This window comes from Lampetra planeri, chromosome 8 (assembly GCF_965212315.1).
Source record: "Lampetra planeri chromosome 8, kcLamPlan1.2.h2, whole genome shotgun sequence".
In the NCBI taxonomy this organism is placed as follows: Eukaryota; Metazoa; Chordata; class Hyperoartia; order Petromyzontiformes; family Petromyzontidae; genus Lampetra; species Lampetra planeri.
In genome coordinates this window covers 2,411,267-2,433,061 of record NC_136114.1, presented here as the reverse complement: position 1 = coordinate 2,433,061, position 21,795 = coordinate 2,411,267, and the positions used below count along the sequence as shown (strand labels likewise).

The window sequence follows — 21,795 nt, the reverse complement described above, 5'->3', positions numbered from 1 at the left end:
AAACATCTTAATATATAGTTGAGCACAGAATTTGAGCAAGTGGTGACGTCAGCTCATCACCTCGCTGCCTTCCCATTTGTCTGTGGTTCCACGTGCCTACTAGTCATTCTATTTAAACTGTTTCAAACTAGGCTATTAAAGTAATATTAATTTTAACAAGCAAGGTCCACTGAAGCGACCTGGCCACAAATGATATCTCAACGAAGTGGCTTGTCATGTAGAAATGGAGAGCTGCCAAATTCTCTAAACGCATGTTGGATCCAAATGTGGAGGGTAAAACTGGAGGACCCGGAGAAAAATCTATGCGACCACGGGGAGAACTGCAAACTCCAAATATATAGACGTCAGGGTCAGGGTCAAACCCACGACACCCTGCATACCAGGCGAGGTAGTTAACATCTCGCCACTGGGGTGCCCATCTCTTCGAGAGTGAGTCAATACTGTGTGCGTTACGATTTTATATAATTGTAAATACAGTATTAAGCTTGGAAACCGCTATCGATGCAGTGCCTTAATTATTAATATGCATGTAGGGGGCCGTCCATAAATGACGTCACGCACCTAGGGGGGGGGGATTAGACATTTATGACTCCGTGTGACGAGGGGGAGGGGGGTCAAAAATCGTCCAAAATCGCGTGACGTCATTTATGAACGGACCCTAGGTGCAACGTAGGTGGTGACGCCAACACACGTTCCTGCTTTACTAAGAGCCTTCATTGTGGATACCAACACTCTTCCTAGGCCCGGACTTCAGTTCTTCAGGTTCCAACTTGGTCTTCTCTCCAACCATCCCTTCCCCTTGTGCTATCCCCTTTAATATCCCTCGAGCCACCTTTCTAGAAGGTTCGCTCACCCCATTACCCTCAGCCAATCCCCGTCCTCCTTCTGCAGTGGTTGTCAACCTTTCCTCTGACAGTCAACCCTCGTTTCCCGCCTTTTACGTTTGAATCTCTCTCCCAATAATTTATGCAATTCTCTGTGCTTAGCCAATCCTCTTTGAGGCCTCCCTGCACCAATCTGAGGCCTTGACAAAGTTCCTGGCTGTCCGTTTGCACGCGTTCCATGGCAGGTATGTGATCTGTTGCATACCTAATAATTTTATAAGCCCCAAAGTCACCTACTGCATTTTCAGAATGTTGATTTCACGAAACATTTACGTTTCAATCAGATGGTATAACGTATACCCATTTTGGCAGTGTGCATAGTGGTGTGGTTTGTGAGCAGCTAAGTCTCGTTCAAGTAACATGGTCGGCCTCTCAGTAGCAATTCGAATTTATCCGTGTGTTGTATCAACTATGGCACATATCAATAGACAGCTATTATTCCGATGTTGCGCCATGTTGCATTACTATTGTACGGGACACCAAGAAGCCTAATGGCTTTTTGAGTTCACATAGTGCACTCGACTCTCATTGGCGAGGAGCTATCAGAGGGGCAGCACACAATGTGATTGAAAGTTGGAGAACCATTCAAATCAGATTGGCAGTCATAGTACAGTCATTTGAAAAAGGCTACAAATGATGGTTCAGTTGGGGGACCGTTAGGAGAAGGGATTAGTTGAGAATCTTAGAAAGGTCCAGAGAAAAAAACAATTGACTAAACTTGGTAAAGGCCACTGAGCTATTTAGCTCTTTTTCAGAAGGGATCTGGCAAAAAATGTTAGGTCTAGGAAAGTGGCTTATCACGTGGAAATTCAAAGCAGCCAAATATTCTTAACGCATGTTTCTAAATGTGGAGGGAAAATCCGGAGGACCCGGAGAAAAATTCACGCTATCACGGAGAGAACATGCACACTCTAAATATACAGGCGTCAAGAGTTGGGATTCAAACCCACGGCCTCCTGTATACCAGTCGAGGTCGTTTACAATTCGTCAAAGGATTTGGAAGAACATAATAGGAGTGGATAAAAGGGGTTCGGGGTCTGAACGGAGTAATTCCCTGATGCGTTACGCCGTGCTAAAGACACAATAAAGTCCAAGTTCAAGATTCACCCGTGCTGGAACACCTTTACACTATCATAAACACAAATCCAAATTCTCTTGAACACAAATAGTTTTTTATTTACACTGCACTGACATTTGGCTATGTTGTTCAAGCCATTTCCCTCGTGGTAAATATAAACAAAATTAAAAAGGGACAGGACTGTTACGATAACAAATTGTGATACCATGGATTGTACTTGAAAAATATCAACCTAGAGCATCCGCCCAAGGAAGCCTTAACCAACACTTTGTGTGTGTTTAGTTCGTTGTCCTTCCCCCATCCCTCTGATTAGCATGGTTGGCTATGTACGGTGCGAAAGAAGTTCAATATACATACGCACATACCACACAACGGTACAGTGGAGTATTTTAATATTAAAAGATGTTAAAGTCAGTCAGAAATTGGTGTGCTGTTCAATGGAAAAAAAATATACAGCGGGGTAGCCAAAAATGTAAGGAACAAAAACATATAAGGACCAAAAAAGAATAGCGGAGAAAAAATAAATATAATTTTTGAAATGCTGGCTCTCACAATGAAACGCGTATGACGCGAAATGTGCCCTAATGCGCTTAAATTTGTGTCGTCAATTGCGCTGCGCAGGATCTCTGCAGGGAATTGCACAAAACCATCGACAAGGTGGATGAAGAGAGATACGACATGCAAGTCAGGGTGGAGAAAAACGACAAAGAGGTGACAGAACAAACGACATTGTTGATGTGTTGTGAATCATTTCAATTATATTTAATATCTGTGCACAGTATTTGGAGTCGGTAAAGAAACCCGGAGGTTATTTTTTTTTATTAGAAAAATACGCATCTGGAGCTATATGCACTTTTAAATCTAGATTGAAAACTCATTTCTTTAAAACTTATTTTTATGTTTAGTTTGTTGTCCTTCCCACGCACATACGATTCGCACGGTTGGCTATGTACGGTACGAAAGAAGTTTAACATACGTACATAATGCATCTCTTCATAATGAGATATATACAATAATATTGCAATATATACAATACAACTGCATATACAATACATATATATACAATGGCTGCACAAACATCAAAGCCCATTCTAATAAAAGCACACACGATGACTCCTGGTTATAATTCACATTACACGAGTAATGTGAATAAATATAGCAATATAGCTGCTGCAAACCATACACAGCAAATTATGACATCACTGGCTCATCAGTCAATATTGATGCAATGTTGGTGTGTTATCTGGCTATTTGGATATGGGCATAACAACGCCTGTGGAGTGGATGTTCCTCTGCGTTATTTTAGAAGATAATGTGCATATGTTCAGCTTCTTTCGCACCATACGTAGCCAACCATGCTAATCCGAGGTGCGGGGGAAGTACAGCAAACTAAACACAAAAATCAGTTCTAAAGAAATTAGTTTTAAATTTAGATTTAAAAGTGCATAGCTGAAGTGGGCTTCATAATATCGGAAGGAAGGGTGTTCCAGACGGCCGCAGAAGTGCATCTAAAAGCGCGCAATGCCAGTGACCATCTTTGTTCGGTTGCCAGCCAAAAGCCACTGCTCTGATATTGGAATGGGATGCTGCGTTGACATTAAATGCCCACATCGCATATCAATACTGTAATGCTGTAGCCTCAAATTGTGCTTTTCAAATACGTCAAATTGGTTTAACAATTTTCGTACACCTTTTGTCCTCCAGATTTTAAGCATATCGTCTTTTTAATCAAATGTGTTTCTCAACATTGCAATAGTCATGTTCTTGTTTAAAAGTTAATAAATAAGATATGTTATAATGCGAAACAATAAAAACAAATATACAACTCTTGCAATCAACTCGTCGCCATCCGTGTTTTGGCCCAATGAAGAATATTTCTCAACTCTACTCTGATCCCAGTTAGGCTTTCCAAAGATTAATTCTAAATTGAGGTGGGTAGACCACTGTTTTTTTTCTCTAATGCACAAACTGCACAAAATAAATGTGTGGCAATATCCTCCTTGACAAATATTTACCCAAGTGCTTTTTTATTATGGAGCAAGGGAACCCAGATTGCGCATCAAAAATTTATTGAGAAGCTCAAGTAGGCACATGTTTTGCCACAGTTAATATCGTGTCCTTTCAAAGAGTTTGGAAATTTCAAAGGAGGTACAAGGATTGAGCAGTCATGTTCAACGACATTTAGCTGGCTATTGTGTAGGAGCGAATTACCATCCCAAGGGAAGTCTTGAGCATATGTGTGACAGGCTGAAAGAAAACCACATATCAAGGCACACAGACTCTAGGATGAGATGCCACAAATCTCCCTTCACAAGCGTCACCACACGTCTGATCATGAGTTATACTTCGGCCACAGCTGTATGGCGCCACATTGCATGAACACACCTCATACTCAGAGCTATGTGGGGAATGCATCCGCAAAGATGGGCAAGTTAGTGATTTAACTTACATTTTACGGACACGAAAATGTATTTTCTCCAATATATTCTGCACTGTCATAATTGAGGCTCAGAATAATCTTCCCAAATGTTTACACCTGATGGCACATGTAAGATTTTGTGGTATGCTATTATAAAAACCACAGTGGTATTCAGATAAAGGAATAGAAAACAGAGCCACTGATCCTGACAAACATTATTCAATCCAGGTGTCGTGAGTGTGATAATGTACTCTGATAGATAAACATGTATGCTCCCTAAAATATACAACAATATGGAATGTGTGATTGTTTTTCCCGTATCAGATATTCATTTTCGTATTACTATTATGTTTACCTCCAATGCTCAGTGCCTCGGCCTCGCTGTGCGCTGCGTTGCACCACTATCTGAGTAGTCAACCTCACGTTCAATAAACTTTCAGAGCCAGGGTGAACATCCGACTCCAACCTATTTAATGCATATAATGAGGTAAAACTGGTGGAAAAACACAACACACAATACAGCATATGTTAATACTTGCAATATCAATACAATGAATGAACACTGCAGCATCGTAACATTGTCTTAGATAACATGAATCTCAACATTAGGTCCTGGATGGACCAGGCACCTACATTAGCACTGAATAGCTATACAACAAGAGAATAAGCCGTCTTAAATATGGTCACTTTGTGTAATCACCATACTGCAGCTCAAATGTACAGCGCTGCACATAACACTGAAATGTGGATGAGATACTTTTTCATCCTTGCTCTCAAGATCGCATTAAAGTTACATGGGCACAAATCTGCCTCGTCTTATTAAACTACAAATAGCTTTCATATTCTCAGGTTTTTTCGGTAAAGTCACGTAGGTAAAAACATTAAAATTAATGAAAGTAAAATAAAACAAAACAAAATAAAATTCACGACGTTTCGGAGGCAACACAAGTCTCCGTCATCAGGTGGGACCGTCACAGCCGAATTAGCTGCATCAAGTGAAGCAATGATTCAAGATGTAATCCCTTATAAGCAAGTTGAAGGGAGGTGGAGAGGGGGGGGAGCTTATCAGGCTGTGGTAGCCAATGAATGGAAACGTATCGGGAGGGAGGAGGAGCGGTGATCAAAGACTGCACGCAGTGCTCAACACAATGAATGGAGACGTGTCGGGACGGAGGGCGAGCGGCGATCAAAGACTGCACGCAGTGCTCAACACAATGAATGGAGACGCGCCGGGACGGAGGGCGAGCGGTGATCAAAGACATCACGTAGTGCTCAACACAATGAATGGAAACGTGGCGAGCGGTGATCAAAGAACAATGAAGAGATTACTGTTAAACACTGTGGATGTTAACACTCGGTGAAGTAAATTAAAATAGTGCCTGTCAGATAAGATGGTCCAAAAAGTGTAATTAAGTCTTTTTTGCGTGGTTAATAACATCTTTCCAGTGATTACTGAGTTTGTACCCATCATCACGGTTGAAATTATGTCTGTGTTTGTATATTTGTATGGCTTCGTGTACAAACCTTTGATGGTAGCCCGGAGGTTTGCAGAGAACCTTGGTCTCGGAAAAGACAATTTCATGAGAGCCCGCCGAGTTGTCTTTTCCGAGACCAAGGTTCTCTGCAAACCTCCGGGCTACCATCAAAGGTTTGTACACGAAGCCATACAAATATACAAACACAGACATAATTTCAACCGTGATGATGGGTACAAACTCAGTAATCACTGGAAAGATGTTATTAACCACGCAAAAAAGACTTAATTACACTTTTTGGACCATCTTATCTGACAGGCACTATTTTAATTTACTTCACCGAGTGTTAACATCCACAGTGTTTAACAGTAATCTCTTCATTGTTCTTTGATCACCGCTCGCCACGTTTCCATTCATTGTGTTGAGCACTACGTGATGTCTTTGATCACCGCTCGCCCTCCGTCCCGACACGTCTCCATTCATTGTGTTGAGCACTGCGTGCAGTCTTTGATCACCGCTCCTCCTCCCTCCCGATACGTTTCCATTCATTGGCTACCACAGCCTGATAAGCTCCCCCCCCTCTCCACCTCCCTTCAACTTGCTTATAAGGGATTACATCTTGAATCATTGCTTCACTTGATGCAGCTAATTCGGCTGTGACGGTCCCACCTGATGACGGAGACTTGTGTTGCCTCCGAAACGTCGTGAATTTTATTTTGTTTTGTTTTATTTTACTTTCATTAATTTTAATGTTTTTACCTACGTGACTTTACCGAAAAAACCTGAGAATATGAATCATTGCAGTCACGAAAGCTTCAAATCTAGAATTACAAATAGCTTTCACAATAATGCAAGTGGCAAGCTTCGTTGTTAACTAGGCCCCATATTCATCATAACAATTTAACAGCATTATAAAGGCATTTACAGCATTATAACGGCAATCCGAACATCATAACAGCATTCCCAGTATCATAAGAACATAAACAAACTTACAGACAATGCTTCATAAAGTCCCGCAATGAACAGATGCACCTGTCTTCACGAAGACGCTAATTGTGCCTCCATTTTGTATTCTGTGTAATGGCTGACACCCCTGCCTGGCCTCGTGACTTAGAGACTCTTAACTCGTAGCTTCCTGGTCACATGACCCAACTCAACACCACCATATCAGGAAGTTCTTGTGTAAACACATACTCCATATCTGCCGTGGGGCAGAACACTCAGTAAATACTACCAGGTATTATAATTTCAATATTTTTCACGCAATTTTTATTCACGGTCAGAGCAAGTCTGTGTCATACCTTTGCATTGCATGCATGTAACAGTACAGCTGTTGTGCCTGCCTTGCACACCCACAATTCATATCTAAATGTTGGACGTGGCTACTTGTTAAGTCTGTAGTTTGTTTAACTTCAGATTAATAGATCCATGGCCTGAACGAATGTTGGCGGATGATGCTTTGGAGAGAAAAGAAAGCCAAATGGACAGAAAATAGTGGGTATTGAGACATTTTGACAAAAAAAAAAACCTAGCAATCTGCATTTGCATGTATGTTGAACTTCTTTCGCACCCTACGTGGCCAACCATGCTAATTGGCGGTCCATTTATATCAACATTCAAACTAGGTCTTTAATGTTGATAGTACAGCAGCTAAATAAATATATATACAGTATATCTTGACAACACAGAAGCAATGATCTTACTCAGACCACCAAGGAAAGCACAAAAGTGTCCTCATATATCAGCTGCAGCTTTCAGCTGATATGCCCTAAACTCACAGCCTTCGTGCAGTGGAATTATTTGTTACCTCCGCCTATTGGCTTTCCAGACAATATCATGGAAAGCCAATAGGCTGATGAACTAAAGCATATTTTTATTGAAATTTGGAGACAAATAATGGAGTTCTGCTTATATTAAATTTTACCCATAATGATCCATAGCAACGCGAAATCAGTTTGTCAATTGAGACAACTGCATAACATTTAAAATGTGTTTTATAGAAACGAAACTTGTTTTGCATTTTACGGTTCTGTGGTATTATAATTTCATTATTTTTGCACAAAAAAAAAACAAATTCTACAGTCAGAATCAGAATCAGAATCTTTATTTATCCTGGATAAATCCCATGAGCTTTTAAGCTCTTTTGCACAGATGTCCAGTAGGGGTGGGTCAGAAAGTTACAACAACAAACAATACAAAACACGATAGGAGTGCAAAGTATAGAAAAAGTGAGCAAATCGCAAAAAATAAATACGTAAAATAGATCAAGTGTATAGGGTAAAATTGCATAAGGCAGCAACACAACAGCAAAAACAGTCCCACACCACGCCAGCACACAGTCCCTCAATAAAATTGCACATTAAAATGTAACTATTGATACAGTACATGGGTAAGGATGAAAGTTACAAATAATATTTGCAAATGCAGTTGTATCCAGCACTTATCTTCTGCTTCTGCTTTTCTTGAAGGAAGATTTACGATGTTAAGGGAGGAAACAAGCTTGTTCCAAAACATTGTTGATGCAACGGCAAAGGCTTTGTCACGGATTCCAACTCTTGTTCTTGGGATAGTTAAAAGCCAATTAGATGGACGTCTTAGGTTGTTTGGGTTTGACAATGGGGTTAATGAATTAGCTAAGTATAATGCAGATTTGCCAAAAAGCATGTTATGGACGAACAGGGCCCAATGTAGATTTCTTCTTGCATCAAGTGATGTGAGATTCGATTTTAAGGTGGGTCCTGTATTGTACATCCAGTGCATATCGAAGCGCAGAATTATTAAGTGGGTTTAGTCTGATAATTGTTTTTTTACCCTTCTATCTGGCAACAAAACTGACACCTTTTTACAAGGAGTCATGTTTGCATAGACCGCAATACCTGCAGTCATAATACAAACAAAAGACATAACTCTGATGATGTGCACTGTCCTTGAAGTTGATTGATCCATACCCGAGACAGCTTTCCTTAGAGCCTAGTCTCACATGGGTTGGACCAGATGACGCCAAAAGGCGCCACAGTTTTGTTGCCAGATAGAAGGGTAAAAAACCAATTATCATATTTTTACTGGCAAATGAGGTTCCCATGGTGGGTTTAGTCGGTTTAGTGATTCATTAGGAGCTGATCTGTAAGCAGCATAATCGTAGTCAAACAGTGGTAGAATGATGGTTTCAACAATTTGCAGGTACAATTGAATGGGAAAACAACATTTGTTTCTTTAAAAAACATTTTTTAGGAGTTTCTTTGAAATGTGATCAATATGGGGTCGTAATGTAAGTTTGGATCAATCAGTAAACCCAAGTATTTGAAGCACTCCATTTATTAATTGATGTTGTTTCTGATATCTGTAATAGGTGAAGGGAATAAAACTGCGTTTTTGTTTGAAGAACATAGGATCAATTTTATGAATGACAATTGATATTGAATTATGTCGAAATCATGTTTGAGATTCTGTTTGACTTCGTTGGGAGATTTACACGATACTAGCATGGCAGTGTCATCAGCAAAGAGATTTAGTTCCGAGTCCAAGATTGTTTAAATATTAAGACATCAGAATTAGACCCAGCACATGATTTTAATATTCGTGGACGAGATGTTATCACTATTTACCTTTTGGGAACGGTCTGATAGGTAACTCTTAAACCATTTATTATAGTATATGGCATCTTTAGTTGACCAAGTCTTGCGAGTAAAATATCATGGTCAATATTGCCAAAAGCTTTTGACAAGTGAAGGAATAGTGCACAGCAGCAGTGGCCTTTAAACTGATATTAACCTATACGGCTTTAAAACCTATAAGGCAATAATAGGGCTCAGGAAATAATACATTTATAATTTCCATCAAGGTCCTTAAGAGCTTCTGATCTCCAACTGGTCAGCACTCCCAGGTCTAGGTTCGCGTTCTTTTTGCGACCAAGCTTTTGTTAGCGTTTTCCGATTGAAATCAGGCAATCGGAGTCGGTAGATATATTCAAGCCTGCTTTAAAAACCCATATCTTTAAAGTGGCCTTCCCTCTTTAGTCTTGTCGGTTGCCCTGGTTCTGTTTTTGTTTCCTGCTTTCCATGAATTGCGCATTGGTATCCTAGAATGGAATGCACATTATACATTTGGATTATTATTTAGTCGGGTTACTGAAGAGAAAATATAATAGATGCAGCTGTGGTCATGCAGTAATCCTGTAGAAAGCCAGACTCTTTACTGTGCAGGAGATTGCGACTTTCCAGGTACCAGTTTATTTGTGATTTAGGTATTTTTAGAATATTTGAGTAACTGGCAAATGCATAGAGTTTAGTCTCTTATTAAAAGGTACGTAAAAAGTAAAGTTTATATATTTTGTTCTTTTCACAATTTTTTTCATAATGATGTCACCTGAGTCCAATGGCAGTAAACTTTGCATAGTGATTGGGACATGACCCTGGTACTTACATTCTGTATCCTTTTTCTAGGCTGTGCTGCTTCATAGCGGATGTATCATGTTACAACAGACGGTGGTGACCTTGCACAAATCTATGTATATATGTTGAACTTCTTTAGCATCATACTTACCCAGCCGGAGGTGCGGAGAAGGACAACAAACTAAACACAAAAGCAGTTCTAAAGAAATCACTTTACAATCTAGATTTAAAAGTGCATAGCGCCAGTGGCTTCCTAATATTGGAAGGAAGAGTGTTCCATACTGCCGCAACAGCTCATCTGAATGCGCGTAACCGTCTTTATTTGATGGGCAGCCAAAAGCTGCTACGATGGTTTTTGCTACTAACGAGATCGGCAAGGTATACACCATGGGTGTAAGGATAACTTAACATTTATAAAAGAATGAAGATGCATTGTGATGATCACTGTATGAATTATGTCAACATTTTACAAATGTGTGGAATGGTTACCATGAAGATGTCAGTATGTTTGGGATGAAGATATCCACACACATAGTTTCCAGATGTAGACTTTGCAGCAGTGAACATTGGTGACTTTACCATGCTCATTAGTCCCAAGAATTATTAAATTCGTTCACAGTTGTCTATCCTGCATCACTGCACTGTCAGTTGGTCACATTTGCTTACATGAATTTTGATGGGAACCAAAGACAAAAGGACCACAATGCACATCTTCAGGAAATGCTGATGGGTTTTTTAAGAAAAAGGCAGTGTGCGTTTTACGTATTTTTACTTGTTGTTTATCTCAACTTCAGCCAATATGGGTCATGTAGAGTGGTTCATTTTGGATGACAGACGAGTGGGAATTAACCACATATCAGCGGTCATGGGGGATATGGGTAAAACATTTAATAAAAGAAAATATTACTAGTTGACTGTATGAAAAGTATGTGCATGTTGGGTGCAAAACATCTGAACTGCACATCATGAAATAAACATGGTCCATGGTTATCCTGGATTTTCAACCATATTGCTAAGTACAGACAATGCATTTTTGCGTAAACACAGATATTCCACCCATAGAGAACATCGCCATGATTTATACAATTGTCATACAGAATCTTAATTCATGAATACATTGCAATTGTTAATGCCATCACAGGAAAAAGTAGAATTACAATTCCTTTTTCTAATGTGCAGTTGTGCAAGGGTTCCTCCATCTTTGATTGCTTTGGTACGTCTTCCATCTCACGGCAAAATCTGGCAGATAAATATTACGCAAGTACCAGGATTGTAACCCAATCACCGTGAAGTATTTGACTGAAATAGCAGGGATACAGCTCACAGAATAATATGAAGCATCTTTACATATTAAACGTCCTCGTACAATTCCATTAAAGACATTTCCCAAACATAGACATTTAACCCTCAATGGAGCTTTGGCAACATAACACTAAAAGGGCTGTATTCACCTATTCAAACATGATGAATGCAACGTTGAAACATAATTCTAATTACATGAAAATAAGTACTGTAATCAATATGTACATACATACATATATTAATTACTTATGAGAAAATAACTAAAGACATTTGCCAATAACACTTAAAATGAAAAATAGATAATGTGTGATATTTCGGGAAATGGCCATTCTTCATAGCACATAAGCAGAGGCCAGTAGAGAGATCAAGTGGATAATAAGAGTTGGAGACTGCATTTTACACCATGGGGTCTGATAACAATTACAATTTAAGCAATGTTCCCTCATTACTTATAAGGCTTTTTAAGTGGTTGGTACAGATGAGTACAAGCATGGGCGCAATCCTTTGTCTGCAGGAGTTACTCTATCGGCTTGCCGACCAGCTGCTGTAATTGCGTTGGCGTATTTACCTTGCACTGCCCCCCCTACCACCTCCTCCTAATCCTCCTCCAGATCAAAGAGCTGCAAATGAAGATATACGACCTCCGTGGGAAGTTCAAGCGCCCCCCGCTGCGACGCGTGCGCATGTCTGCCGATGCCATGCTGCGTGCCCTGCTGGGTTCCCGACACAAGGTGTCCATGGACCTGCGTGCCAACCTCAAGTCTGTCAAGAAGGACGACAAGGAGGAGAAGGTAAGGAAGGGATGGCGAGATGCTCACTTGACTCGCCTAGTTTTCAGGAGGTTGTCGATTCAATCCCCGAGTGTGACACCTGTATATGTGGAGTTTGCGTCTCTCTCTTTACCCATGGTCGTGTGGATTTTTCTCCGGGTCCTCTGGTTTTTTCTTCTCCACATTTAGAAACATGCCTTTAGATTATTTGGCTGATATACATTTACGTGTGATGATAAGCCACTTCGTTGAGCTATCATTTATGGTCAGGTGGCTTCTGAAAAAAGAGCTATATTGCTCAGTGGGCCTTACCTGGTAAAATAAAAAAATAAAAATTTAGTCGCCTACAATAACCGCTTTAGGCAATTGTGCTTCTTCCACCAGAAACAACACTGACGGTGGGAAAGCTTAAACGTGTGGGTTGGACATTGGTCCTGAATTCCAGCTCACAAATTATCTTCATCTATGTCCAGTTTGCACTGCAATGCTCAGCTTGACATTTCATTAAGATTTCCAACTGGTGTGATTAAAATCAAATGAAGGCTTTTTTTCTCATGGTGATGATGACCTCCTGCCACTGTTGTTATTCTGCGATAAATGCACGGACAGGGCAAGTGAAGTCCACTTTTTTCTTTCTGCTAAACGAATTTAATTGCATTGGAGTGCAGATAATTCAGCTGTGTTTTGGCCGTGCATGATGGACTCGTGTAACACATTTAGCAAGTCTGGAAGAAAAAAATCTACGTAGAAGTACATTTAAACACTGACATTGGATAGCGATAGCAATACATGAATTCATATGACTTGTCAACATTGTAATAATCTATTTTAATAATGTATATGTAGCACAATTGTAAATGTAATTGCATATTAAAAAGTATATATATTTTTTTCTACAATAGAATGTATATCATTATCACCGTATGAAAGTGCAACGGTAACATTTACTGGGTTTCAGGTGTTTCTTCTTCAAATAAGTGCTGTTTATTTCAATGAAGATTGTATCGAAATTAAATAGGATGGATACAATGCATTTGTGCTTCCAAAAGAGACCATGCTCACAAACAAGATTAATAGGCCTACGTGTGCGTCCTTTATATATATTTTTTCTTTAAAATACCATTAAATGCTTTCTGGAGGCATTGAACACATTTTTAATTCAGATAAAGATAACGCTGACTCATTCTATCAAATTACAGACTATTCTAATCGGGAACAAACTGTAAAACGAACGTGCACTCAATATATGTTGCTTCACCGCAGGAAAAAAAGTCCTATAAGTAGACTAGTCATGAAATTGCGTTGAGAACGTGACATAAAACATTCTCTGACACGATAGAATCAGTTGTCCATTCTCTGCCATTTTTGTTACCAGATTAGTCCACCGGCACTCAACGCCATCATATCCCTCCCGATCAAATCTGTATCACGGGGGGGGGGTACTTTGCCTACGAATGAGTGTGTGGAAGATTGTGAGACTCTCATTGTACTGCTGTATTTCATTAAAAAAGAAATGTAATTTATATATCCACAGGAAGTTGGAGATTGGCGCAAGAACGTGGAGGCTATGTCCGGCATGGAGGGTCGAAAAAAGATGTTCGACATCGCTGGACAGTAAGAGGCATGGCAGTCACTCGGACGAGGCTCTGCCCTCGAGGCTTAGGCTACTTGTAATTTTGTGAGTTTAACCCCCTGGCTGTTTCAGCTTGCTGAGACTGATGGAGAAGGTTGCTTTCGTATTCGACAAAATGGGTTGCCATTTTACAGGTGCACACAGTTTTTTTTTCATAAGAGCGAGTAAACGGCACTGAATATAAACGAGAAGTGCATTTATGAACGTGCAACTCGTATAACCGAGGTTATCGCGAGTGCATAATGTCCACACATTTGAGAGCTCTTTTAAAATCGTTAAGTCTTGGATTTTCTACACGATAGAATGCCCCATGACTAAAACGCCCAAAATGACCCCGATCTCATCAGGTACAGGTAGGTAAGCAGGTTTGAGTCTTGATGGCGCTTGAATGGAAGACCACTCTGTATAAAACAGGTGGTGTAAACTGCTGTTGGACTAAATTGTCAGCAGACAGTAGTGCAGAAAAATCAAGTGTTGTACTGTACTATGCTGCAATATCTATGCTTCCCATCTTCACCAACTTCCTCTGAGCAGCGTGGGGAAGTTTGGACATATAACCGCATGACCTAGAGGTCGTGAGCAAGAGCTCCTCATCCAGCAGTGGATTAACAAAAGTGATGTACATAGTACAGTACAGTACCATAGTACAGCACACAATCAATCCACTCCAACTATAATCAAACACGTTTGAGTTAGCCTTGTTTTTTTGTAGCGATGGGTTATCTATATGGATATTATTACTGTGTAACAATACAAATAGATACGTGTTGTCTTTTAAGCAAAACATTATTTGGCATGACATATTGAGTCTTGTGGTCGAGCAAGAATGAAAGAAGGGCAAACATTTCAATCACAATTTGTACGCCAATTATGGAATTTTGAGAGCAGATGTACGCATCACTCTGCAAAGGGATGTTTGGCGGTGTGGTTGTACATAGCCAACCATGCTAACAGGAGGTGCAGGAAAAGTAAGAACAAACTAAACACAAAAAACAGTTCTAAAGCAATGCGTTTTCAATCTAGATTTAAAAGTGCATAGCTGCAGTAGCTTTGTAATATCAGAAGGAAGAGCATTCCAGACGGCTGCAGGAGCGCATCCAAAAGCGCCGCGCGATGGCGGTGACCGTCTTTGTTTTATGGCCAGCCAGAAGGCTACATGTATACTTGGAGACGGACGATCGTGCGCACATCTGTAATGCGCTTGCACTCACTTTGCACATTCTCTGTAACGCCACACAAAACCTGATGCAAAAAAGTGCGTCGTCTCCTTTTTTTCCCTCCATCATATTTTATTTGCACACTTAAAAAAAAAAACACATCGGTTGCAATTCTCTTTCTATTTTGAGCGCTGCTGTTTTTTTACCCATCGCATTTGCCAGTTTTACTGACGTCGTCTTGCCCACACACACGGTGCTGCACCAGCAGGGACCGTGCATATTTCGTGTCGATGTTACAGTTCTCCCATTTCCTCTTGCACATCTACAATTGTAACCTAATTATAACCCAATCAGCACCGTTGCCCATGAGCAGCCGTTATTTATACGCTCTTGGTGGGAATGTCTCCTGCGATGTTTTCTCTTTAATGCTGTTGTAATTCGTGATCACACATCATAATCAGCGACGGTAACATTCATGTTATCACGCTGTTCATCATGACATTCATCATCATCATCGCATTGATTATTATGGTCTAACATGATTCATTCACCTTGTATTTCTACTGGGGGATAACGACCTCAACTTGGTTGTGCCATGCCTATGATACCTTTCAGCTAATTTTTATCTTATAATTATCAAAATGGATCAGTATTAAATGTCTCCTTCATATATCTGTCTCTCCACATAAGAATATGAGTCTTTTACGCAACCTCAATGGGCCAACAACCTTCACAGAGTGCATTATTTTGGCAGCATTTATATAATTTTTTTATTTATAATTTCCTGTTGAAGGCTATACTTTCTCACCCATATAACAATTAAACCTCAGTATAACTACTTTGATAATCAAAGAAAAAAAATCGGGATTTTTTTTTTTACGAAATTGTAAAACAACATTACTAATAGTTGAAGATAAACGATAATTATTAATTTGTCACGTCCATGGTAACTCAGGAAAAATGAGATCATGATTAGAATGTATGAATAGCCTCTTAAATTGTACGTACATCTAAGGAATGAATTGAAGGTGGACTTGAATGAAAATGGTCAAATTAAGAGGTGAGTGGGAGCAGGTTGAAGTGCCTTTTGGAGAATTGAATTTAAAAATGAAACGCAATACTGAACACCAGTGCTCTTTGGTTCGTTCGGTAAAGTCACGTAGGCATAAAATAAAATATATCACGACGTTTCGATCGCAACACAAGCGGTCGTCCTCAGGCGGAAAAAATAGAATCCAGCAGTGGAACTGCTGAACTATATGAAATGGTGAAAATGCAAGTCGGCTTGGGCAGGATGCACGTCGCTCCAAAATATCACTGACGGTTAAGACCGGCGATGGAGTGGCAGCCCGAGGAGGGAGAGAGAGAGAGTATGCCTATAGCGCCACAGCCACCGCGGAGGTAGAACGATGCGATCAGGCAATGTGCAGAAGCGAGATGGATTAACGGCATCGCAAGACCGCGAGAGATGGCAACGAAGATTGTGGCTGATGATCATGAGTTGCGTTGAGACGTTAGGCATGATAGATCTGGTGGAGAATATTTAGTTTTATTATGTGGCGATATCTCAATTACCTATAATGGAGGAAAATTGTCAATGCGTTCTGGCATGTTATCAAGATGTACGCTGCCTTTTGTGTATCTGCCCACAGAGCAGTGCAATCAAAAAGGGCTTAATTGTTTGTGTTATTGTTCGTTGGAAAAATTGCCTTTTTTACTCAACAATCAATCAGAAACCTACCATTTGCCACATCAGCCACCGATTTACATTCTAAAAATATTACTAGCAATGATTTATTTTTCAAGGCCACCATAGGCGCGCGAGCAAATACACACTGATGATGATTCTCCTCAAGCGAAAGCAAAGCCCGAAATTACGAGGCATTGGTGTTAATTCTCTACAATAGTGCGTAAACACACTCCTCTACACTCGAGTGCCACGATTCCCCTTGACCACGTGTGGATGGGAAAGGCTTTGGACATCTCATCCTGGTGTGTATGGATGAAAGGGTCAAGGGGAACAGTTAAGGGGAAGAGCACAGGGTCCGTTCTGTGGCCCAGAGTCGAGCCACAGTTGTTTCTCAGTTAGGATCCTAATTCGGCCGATGGGAGTGACTCTGTCTCTGTGACTCAGAGACAAACGTGGCCATCTCGAGGGGGGAGAGCATAGGAGAGGCAAGCGAGGGGGAGCCGTATGTTTAACTGTTTGTTGGTATGTTGAACTTATTTCGCATCATACGTAGCCAACCGTGCTAATCGGAGATGTGGGGAAAGAACAACAAATTCAACATTAAAAGCAGTTCTAAGGAAATGATGTTGTAGTCTAGATTTAAAAGTGCATAGCTCCAGTGGCTTCCTAGCATCGAAAACGAAGAGTGTTCCAAGCGGTCGCAGAAGTGCGTGTGAAAGCGCGCGACGCAGCGACCGTCTTTGTCCGAACTTATTTTGCACTGCACGTAGCTAATCGCGCTAATCGGAGGATATAAATATTGGACGAGTGGTACGAATCATCGCTCCGTCCTGGCAGTGAAATGCAAATTGGCAAATCTAAACGCACTCAGTGCCTTTGGGGCAACGTGAGGATCACGAGCCGAATGCTCGCGGCGTTTTGTGACGGGGCGCGCTCGTAAGTGGGTCCTGGCGTGGGTCATCGAGGGCTCGGGGCTTCGCCTCCCGAGTTGTGCCTCGCCCCCTCTCTACCTCGGAGCAGTCCCTCCTCCGTGCGTGAGCGAGGGGAGAAGGGGGAGTGCAGTCTCCCGTGGCGCAGTAGCTCCTCCGACACGAGCCGTTGCAGCGCGACCGAGTAACCAACGCCGTCAGGAATTATCGGCAAAATATGGAGACGTGACATTTAAAACAAAATTAAATGTAGATTTTTTTTACTATTTATAACCCTTTTAGGTCGACGAGTGAAAGTACGCTACTCAGCGTCACACATGCGTCTAGAGCAAAGTGTCAATTTCATCAACATTCACCAAATGCACCAATGTCCCCAAATGCCCCAGTGCAATATAATTAACGCATAGACCAGCTCCACTCAATCCAATATTGAGCACAATTTGTGTGCAACTCTGCACCAACGCATGAGTATTTTTTTACTTATCGTCCATAATTAGAAACATATTATTCCTCATACTTTACAATTGTTAATTTGACAAAGTTATTGTGTTCCTTTCTAATGACAGCATACTTTATGTCGACTACATTGAACATGATTGGTATTGAAGATGATTGGTTTAAATAACAAAAAATTGCGAGCCAACAATAGCCAGGAATATTATTTGTTTGAGATGTACAATATTTTTTAGATTAAGATTAAGCTTTTAAGGTTCTTGTATGGATTTTAGTGTAGGTTAAATATTTGGATAACCTTATGAACTGTTACAGGCATGAGCGTGTGTTGGTGTTTTACTGGCTGTGCTTCGATCCACATGTGTTTGGGTATCACATCGGATTAAGCCCCTGCATCTTATCTCACATTCTGTAAATTGAAGAGGTTGAAATTGTTTTCCATCCATAAGTGGATTATAGTTGAAGCACATGGCTGTTTTTTTACATCTGATTCGCACTTTCAACCGTAATTGTATCCATTCCACATCCTTTAAAATTACCACAAACATGTCATTCCTTGAACTTGACTTAAGCCGATGCTATTTTTGGACTCCATTGGACTACTGTAATTCAATTCAGTGAGGGCGGTGATTCACACCCAGCGCACTTCACTCCGTCCTGATTGGTTGATTGCATTTTGCACCACTGGCTTCACTGAATGTAGAATATGGGTACCAGGCCATAATGATGTCAGGCGATTGAATTAATTAAAATGAATAATGTCACTTCCTCCAGCCACTGCAGTGATATTTGCAAGACCGAGTGAGTAGATGTAAATAAGTTAACATTGATTGTGAGGTTTTTGCAAGAACCATTAAGGTGAGTCCAATACGATTCAATTTGATCACTTCTGTCTACTCTTAGGTTTTTGCAATTTTCATCAATTCAGTAGACCTCTTCAAACATATAGCAGTACTCGAGTTTATGGGGTTCATGGGGTGGATTTGAACCCCGGATCCAGTTATGAAACAAATGCAATTGGATGGAAGCATGGCTATTTGTGCGCCGTAAAATATCGTTTTTGAATCTTGAAATTGCAGGCAGTATTTCAAATAGACTTACATGAGTATATAAATGTGTGAAGAATTTGGTTTACATCGTGCAATAACTTCATTTTTATGAACATTATCATTTTACTTTGCAGGGCTTAAAGTTCAAGAAGAAGAAAAACAACCCTGTGTTGATTGGCGGAAGACTGGAGTCAATGTTTATAACTGGTGTTTGGTAGTCCTTAAGCAATTGAGCATTAGCCCAGTAGGTTGTATCTTATGTTTCCTGTACGAATTACAATTTAATATTTTTAATTATCCTTTTGAAAAAGCAACTGGAGTATGTTGCATTTGTAAGAAAGCATTTTAAAAACGCTGCTTAATAAAACATGATCACACAATCTGTGGCTTTGTGCATTTATACACCAAAAAAGTGCATTACGTCTTTTAAATACTGTCCTTGACTGACTTTCTGATGAGGAGGTTCATTCACACATCAACGTTATTGTCATCAGCATGTTAATCTCTTATCTGCAGATAACCGTGGATATGATGAATTTTCAGCATGCTACAACCGTGCAATATTGTATCATGTGGCTGCGGAGACATCAGCAACCACAGCAAAGTCAAAAACATCATTCAAACATTGCCAATTTCATCATTTCCTTTAACTTTACTGTCATTTACAATATTTGTCGATAATCTCCATCTTAATCATCTTGCTCCATCATTCACCGCTAACATCACCGTCACCCCCTTCATACGGAAGCTATGCTGTCATCACTGCTTAAGTCAAGGTTACATCATCCCACTACCGTCCCTATTTGCCGTGGACAACAGGAATAATCTAGTGAGCCATTACTCTTGTCCTTTGAGATTGTGAATAAACAGGAAGGGTGAATCCACTAAGAAGGCGAATAATTGTTAGGCCTGGATAGTACTTGGGTTGGGTTGCCCACGGTATGTAAAACAGGTGCTGTGGGCTGCTGTGGGGCTACTCTGTCAACAAAGGAGAGTGTAGCAAATTCGTTGTATTGTACGATGCCTCAACGTGTATGCTCCCTACCTTCAACCCGAACTGACCAAAGAGGCGAGGTCTGGTCAATTGACACCCACAACCTAAACGGCAGGCAGAGGCCCTCGTCCAGCAGTGGATTGGCAAAATTAGTAGACGAACGGAACCTGCATTTTTTCAAAAGCTGAGCTTTGTTATGCCTGCTACATTCAGCATAAAATATGGGCCCATAAATTCACACGACTTCACAAAGTCAACATCATCATTTGCTTGGCTGGATCAGCCAGTATGTTCTGGAGTGAACTTTAGTTATTCTCAAAGATGTGCCTCTCATGTCGTGCATGAGCACAAATCAGTGTCCATTTATGCATGAGAGCACTGCGTGTGTTGACATTCTTTCGCACCGTATGGAGCCAACTGTGCAAATCGGATGTGCAGAAGGACAACAAACTAAACACAAAAAGCAGTTCTAAAGAAATTAATTTTAAATCGAGATTTAAAAGTGCAGAGCTCCAGTGGCTTCCTAATATCAAAAAATAAGAGTGTTCCAGGCGTGCGATGGAGTGGCTCGCCAAAAGCCGCTGCGAGGATGACCGGAGTTTGCGTGATAGTTTATGTTCCTTTACGATATCAGCAAGGTATTGTGGTTCGCAATACATGTTCAAACCCAGACAGGCATGCGTTAGCATGTACGAACTGGTCAATATGCCCGATAGCTTCAATGGGTGGTGCCCCACGGTTCCCTTTACCGCGTATGGATGGGAGAGGCTGGAGCATTTCATCGCCGTGCACGGCGGTAAATGATCAAGGGGGACGGTTACGGCACGCGTGTGGCACCGTAGGGTCCGCTGTGACACCGAGACGAGCCCGGAGCGGTTTCCAAGTTGGGATCGCAATTCGGACAATGGGATGTGCCTTTACCTGTGTGTCTAAAGAAAAAAACATGGCGGGGAGAGCATAGGAGAGCCAAGCCAGGGAGAAACGGGAGAGTGGTGCGAGTCCATAGCTCCGTATTGGCGGCAATATTTAAATCCCCAGATGCAAATGCACTGCGTGCCATGGGTGGCCAATATGAGTACCGCGAGCGGAATGCTCGGGGCGATCACCAATGGGTCATCAAAGGATCACGGGCTCGGGCATTTCAGTTCCGGAGTTCTGCTACGTCCCTCTCCACCTCTGGACAGACCCTCCGTGTGTGAGCCGGGAGAATGGTCCTCGGGCATGGGCGTTGCAGTGATGCCAAGTATTCATTGCCCGAAGGGACGCCACAGTGTCTGGACACGTGCTCTGTTCCATCGTGGTCTAAGAACGTGTCTTAGAACGTGGTGGTTACTGTTACAGAGTGCTCTGTCCAGCCGGGCCCAGCGTTGGAGTCTCTCGATCACTGGCGTGTTTTAGTGGGTCGTCCTTCCCCACCGCGCACCTCCAATCATAACTGTTGGCTAGGTATGGTGGGAAAGAAGTATAACATACACAGCACAATTACCGCAAAAATTACCGCGAACGACCGCAACTTTACGAGTCCTATTAATTACCGCAAAAACCTATCGCCAAGTACCACAAACTACACA

The 21,795-nt window shown here is 41.1% G+C and overlaps 1 protein-coding gene across 1 annotated transcript in view; it reads left to right on the top strand.

The window, feature by feature from the left end:
- Positions 1-19,610, top strand: part of LOC144720209 (troponin I, slow skeletal muscle-like) — an 81,771-nt gene extending 62,161 nt beyond the window's left edge. Inside the window, exons 4-7 of the mRNA XM_078596723.1 lie at positions 2,584-2,673; positions 12,161-12,340; positions 13,854-13,933; positions 19,365-19,610. Of these exons, the coding sequence (XP_078452849.1) occupies positions 2,584-2,673; positions 12,161-12,340; positions 13,854-13,933; positions 19,365-19,371 (357 nt within the window). The 3' untranslated portion in view covers positions 19,372-19,610. The remainder of the gene's footprint in view (positions 1-2,583; positions 2,674-12,160; positions 12,341-13,853; positions 13,934-19,364) is intronic.
- The last annotated feature ends 2,185 nt before the right edge of the window (positions 19,611-21,795 follow it).